Source organism: Dendrobates tinctorius, unplaced genomic scaffold, assembly GCF_039654945.1.
Source record: "Dendrobates tinctorius isolate UK_male_01 unplaced genomic scaffold, ASM3965494v1 ptg000030l, whole genome shotgun sequence".
NCBI classification, from domain to species: domain Eukaryota; kingdom Metazoa; phylum Chordata; class Amphibia; order Anura; family Dendrobatidae; genus Dendrobates; species Dendrobates tinctorius.
In genome coordinates this window covers 6,554,221-6,560,279 of record NW_027361698.1, presented here as the reverse complement: position 1 = coordinate 6,560,279, position 6,059 = coordinate 6,554,221, and the positions used below count along the sequence as shown (strand labels likewise).

Below are 6,059 nucleotides of genomic sequence, written 5' to 3'. Positions count from 1 at the left end.
GTGATGTGGTGACATGTGAAGCTATCATCACTGTGGATGTGAGGTGGAGACATGTGACGCTCTGTCACCTCTGTGGATGTGCTGTGGTGACATGTGACACTCTATCACCAATGTGGACCGTAATTTTTGGAGACATGTCCTGTGGTCTGATGAAACTAAAATTGAACTTTTGGGCAAAATGACCATCATTACGTTTGGAAGCAAAAGGGAGAAGCTTGTAAGCCTAAGAACACCATCCCAACTGCGAAACACGGGGGTGGGAGCATCATGTTGTGGGTATATTTTGCTGCAGTAGGGACTGGTGCACTTCACAAAATAGATGGCATCATGAGAAAATAAGATTATGTGGCAATACTGAAGCAAAATCTCAAGACATCAGCCAGGAAGTTAAAGCTTGGGCGAGAATGGGTCTTTCAAATGGACAATGACCCAAAGCATACTGCCAAAATGGTAACAAAGTGGCTTAAGATAACAAAGCCAATGTTTTGGAGTGGCCATCACAAAGCCCTAATCTCAATCGTATTGAAAATTATGGGCAAAGTTGAAAACGCAGGTGCGAGCAAGGTGACCTACAAACCTGGATCAGTTACACTAGTTTTGTCGGTAGGAATGAGCCCAAATTCCGTCCAACTATTGTGAGAAGCTTGTGGAAGGATATCTCAAACGTTTCACCCAGGTCAGTTTAAGGGCAATGGAACCAAATATTAATGAAATGTATGTAAACCTTTGACTTTGCAGTAAGTAAGACAAATCTCATTTGCACAAGGAAAGAATAGAAGCAATGGGATGAAACTGAATGGGAGGAGACACAGATTAGATATTAGAAAAAACTTTTTGACAGAGTGATCAATGAGTGGAAGGCTGCCATAAGAGGTGGTGAGTTCTCCTTCAATAGAAGTCTTCAATCAGAGGCTGGACAGACATCTGTCTGGGAAGATTTAGCGAATCCTGCTTTGAGCAGGGGGTTGGACCAGATGGCCCTGGAGGTCCCTTCCAACTCTACGATTCTAAATGCCTTAAAGCGTTCTCTCTCTCTCATTATCCTTGCATTTGGCAAATATTAATAATTATGGTAATCCTATTTGACCTAAAATGGGAATGGTATATTCTGATTTCATGTTAGATATTGTGGAAAAACATGCATATTTGTCTTTTTATATAGTGTATGGAAATTTCTGGATTCAACTGTACGTCTAAGGTGGCCTTCCCCTGTTTGTTGCGGGCTCCGGCGATGAGCCCACAACCTTTCCAGCACGTGCTATCATTCATATTCTCTGAAAAAAGGCCAAGAAAGTAAAAATTGTGCCAGGGTATGTAAACTTTTGAGCATAACTGTTTTTTGAAGGCGCCTTCTCACAACAGCAATTTTAATAGCAATTGTCATGAAGGGGTAAATAATCTCATTGATAACTTGCCAAGGTGTGTAAGTGTCTGTATTTCATATTTGATACTGAATAAATTGAGATGCTTTAAAACTTTTGTTTCAATATTGTCATCATTAACAAGGCTATTGATTCTGTGATTTCCATAATTCCATGACTTTTCCTTCTTGGTGTTGCAATGTTATCCAGCAGTATGTAAGCTGAAACGTTTTGGAAAAATGTTAAAAAAATTGCAATTTCCTAGTACCCCAGTTTCTATAAAACTGGTCCTGTATTTAGCTGTCCCATATCAAAATATCAATAAGAAAGGACAAATTAGGATACAAATCACAAACATATCAAATGACTGGGACTGTGTTTCTGAAGCTGCCGAAATTGTGTGTGGCCCCAGTCTTTACATTATTATTATTAGCAACTGCACTTTAGGGCAACCCAAGTTTGTCAGACAAATAAAACATATTCTAACAACACATATTCAAAATTCCAGAAAAACCCACAAGTAAATATGACATGTGAAAATGACTTTTATTACAAGTTTGGGCTATACAAACATGTCTCTTTATTGAATCCTTGTGGTGCATATCTTTGAACTCGGAATGTCAGATGACTAAAAAACACAAATGTATTCAATATTGAAAAAGAAATAATTTTTTTTTTAAATGTAATATCAGGCAGCAGTGACCTGTCACGATACAGATCAATATTAAATAGGATACAAATTCAATTATTACAATTTGTCAGGTGTGTAAAATTGAATTGTCTGCATACGCCTTGTAGAAACCTGGGCGGCACAACAATTTTTTTGTCTTGAATACTTCCATTTTAGATCCTGGTGGTTCTTAGGCTTATATACAGTGGTGAAAATAAGAATTTGTTATACTTTCGATTTTGCAACAAATCGAATGGAGAGGCCTGTAATTTTTATTGTAGGTACACTTCACCTGTGAGAGACAGAATCAAATAATAAAAATTAGAAAATCACATTGTATGGCTTTTAAATAATTAAATTGTATTTTATTACATGAAATAAGAATTTAATCACCTACCAACCAGCAAGAATTCTGACTCTCACAGACCTGTTAGTTTTTCTTTAAGAAGCCCTCCTACTCTGCAATCATTACCTGAAATAATAGCACCTATTTGAACTTGTTACCTGTATAAAAGACACATAATCAATCACACTCCAACCTCTCCACCATGGTCAAGACCAAAGAGCTGTCTAATGACACCAGGGGCAAAATTATAGAGTTGCACCAGGCTGTGATGAGCTAGAGGACACTAGGCAAGCAGCTTGCTGAAAAGGCAATAACTGTTGGTGCTAGTATTAGAAAATGGAAGAAACATAAGATGTCTACCAATCTTCCTCGGTCTGTGGCTCTATGCATGGTCTTGCCTCGTGGGGTAAGCATGATTCTGAGAAAGGTCAGGAATCAACCCAGAACTACACGGGGTGACCAGGTTAATGACCCAAATAAGGCATGAGAGAAGGTCATGTGATCAGATGAGACCAAAATGGAACTTTTTGGTATCCATTCCATTCAACGTGCTGGAGGAAAACAAAGGATGAGTACAAACCCAAGAACACTGTCTCAAATGTGAAGCATGGTGGGGGAAACAGCATACCTTGGGGGTCTGAATCCATTGAAGCGTGGTAACACCTCAGCATACCTTTGCACTTTGCCATCTGATATGTAAGTCATGCAATAAAGGACTTCACTTCAACATGCCATGGTGAGTGCCGCATACTTTTTTCTCAATTTGAAGATACCTTGGCGGTCTTTTTCTGCAAAGGGGACAGGACAACTGCACCGTATTGAAGAGAGGATGGATGCGGTCATGTATCGCAAGATTTTGACCAACAACCTCCTTCCCTCAGTAAGAGCACTGAAGATAGGTCGTGGCTGAGTCTTCAAGTATGATAATGACCCAAAATACACAGCAGGGGCAACTAAGGAGTGACTCCGTAAGAATCAGTTAAAGGTCCTGGAGTGGCCTAGCCAGTCTCCAAACCTGAACCCAATAGAAATCTTTGGAGGGAGCTGGAACTCAGTGTTGCCCAGCGACAGTCCCAAAACCTGAAAGATCTGGAGAAGATCTGTTAGAAGGAGTGGGCTAAAATCCCTGATGCAGTGTGTGCAAACTTGGTCAAGAACTTCAGGAAACGTCTGATCTCTGTAATTGCAAAAGGTTTCTGCACCAAATATTAAGTTATGCTTTTCTATTGTATTAGATACTTATTTCATGCAATAATATGTAAATTAATTATGTAAAAATCATACAATGTGATTTTTTGGATTTTTTTTATACTGTCTCTCACAGTTGATGTATAATTATTTGGTTTTCACCTTAGTGGAGTTTGGAGTGTGACTGTTTGAGGTTGTGGACAGGTGTCTTTTATACTGATAACAAGTTCAAACAGGTGCCATTACTACAGGTACTGAGTGGAGGACAGAGGAGCCTCTTAAAGAAGTTACAGGTCTGTGAGAGTCAGAAATCTTGCATGTTTTTAGGTGACCAAATACTTATTTTCCACCATAATTTTCAAAATAAATCTTGCCAAATCAGACAAGGTGATTTTCTGGATTTGTTTTCTCATGTTGACTTTCATAGTTGTGGTCTACCTATGATGTCAATTACACGCCTCTCTCATCTTTTTAAGTGGGAGAACTTGCACAATTGGTGGCTGACTATATACTTTTTTCCCTACTGTAACTATACTGCTACAATATTAAAATCCCTTTCTTTGTGAGAAGAGTACCTTGATGATAAGCTGATCACAGTGTGATCTGCTGCTGAGATGTAATCTATAGTAGAATCCAACAGTAGGACCCCTTCACATTGCGTTTTTTTCCCCTACTCAGTGGCACCGTCAGGGCTTATGTCCGAATCCTCCCGCAAAATGGGATTTGGAAGTATGCAGCGATGGAACATTGACTATTATGATGCAGACAGAGTCCCTGTGTGCTATGTCGTGCATCATTTTCAGCCGTATACGCCTGTTGGAGATGGGCACCAAGATATAGTCTACTACTTCCAATAGGCATATATGACCGAATCCCGCTTTGCGGAGTAGTTTGAATTTAAGCCCTCACGGACCACTGAATGTAGCAAAAAAATCAATGTGAAAGGGCCATTACATGCAGCGCCACCACAGGTGAAGTGAAGAATTCTCTCAGTTGCAATCAATGACCTGTTGATAGAACGAGTGAGAGATGTACCTTCAGGTTTGAAAATAATTTTCTAAAACAGTCAAACACTATCAGTCACAATATATTATACCTGCTAACTTCTTTCATAGCATTTATAGTACAGCATTATTACTATGAGAGCGGCATCCATTTGATTTAATGATCTACCTAAATGTGAAAAATGTAATGGAAAAAAATATTGTTTCTTAGGATTATTTTAGACACAATTACTGCTACAAAATCAGGCTAGTAACTGTAAAAAAACCATACATTTTGTAATATGGAGCAAAAACATTTACATCTCACATGTTAGAAAATTGAGAAAATTGTTCTTGGTCAGATATATTAATACCACCACCCAAGGAAATAGTGGGACAATAATAACTGGTCCTTGAGGTTTTACCAGGATTTAAAATATAGATTTTTTTTTTTTTATAATAATCCATTAGATGTTCTGTACGCCTTTTTCCTGAATATAGTATAATAACAGTCAGTTGGACTTGTACAAACAGTAACATAGTCAGAATTTAGATACGTCATACCCACTCGGCAAGACTCAAGATTTGTTTTCTATATAATGAAATAAGCATTTAATCTCCATTAACGATGGAGTTCAGTATCTTCTTACATTGGAAACCAAATAGCAAAAAAAATACATCACTGACCCAGCATTATATATAATACAAAAATAATATTTAAACACTTTTTGTAGGTAAAAATGTACATATATATATAGATCATGCTAAAAGAACAATTCTAATATATTTACTTTTCACATAAACTTCCACATGTTCTATGTGGCCAACAAAGCCTACTAATAAGCACCATTTGTGTTCTTTATAAGGACTCGGGGACGTGACGAGGTGTTTGACCTTAAGAGCTATTCAACATAATTAAATAAGATGCCATACCCATTATATTAGTCGTGGAGTACTAATCTTCTGATAAATACATAGGTACACAAGACACATTTACAAAGCGTTCAGCTCCACTCTTAGTAGAGTTTGACTTGGCAAAAGTGATTAAACGTCTTCTCAGCCTTCAGAAGCTCGGGCACACACGTATTTCAAGAATTAACTCTGCGCCAGACCAGACATGCTCCTTTTTATTTTCTTCAAGTCCTTTTCTCAAATAAAGTTCTTTGGCACTGTATCAACAGTTTTAGGAAGCAAGAAATATTGTCTGGAAACAGATTTCTGGGAGAAAGTCCTTGTGCCCGTTGTCATCCTATGAGAAGAGAATGCGGGGCTTCTCAGCTCTTCATTTCTGTGTATATGAGTTCTTGAAGTCCCACAGCAAGCTTTTCGCGCCCCTCTCGCATGGTGGGTTGTCACAAACTTTAGCTACAGTTTTAAGCTTCAGCACAAGTTCCCTTCTTCAGGCTAACATCATCAAGTCCAACTTGTCCTGATCCATCTTTCCCTCGTTCTGCTTTAAAGACAATCTGTGAAAGAAAAAAAATCAGACAGAAGGTCACCAAGGAGCAATG

The 6,059-nt window shown here is 38.3% G+C and overlaps 1 protein-coding gene across 6 annotated transcripts in view; it reads right to left on the bottom strand.

Moving 5' to 3' along the window:
- Window positions 1-1,888: 1,888 nt before the first annotated feature.
- The window catches only part of NPNT (nephronectin), a 148,801-nt gene continuing 144,630 nt past the window's right edge, over window positions 1,889-6,059 (bottom strand). For 5 of the 6 annotated variants that reach the window (XM_073571824.1, XM_073571827.1, XM_073571826.1 and 2 more), the window contains one exon: window positions 1,889-6,014. In XM_073571824.1, coding sequence (XP_073427925.1) covers window positions 5,922-6,014 — 93 coding nt within the window. In that variant the 3' untranslated portion in view covers window positions 1,889-5,921. The remainder of the gene's footprint in view (window positions 6,015-6,059) is intronic. The other variant, XR_012231508.1, reaches the window with a different exon arrangement.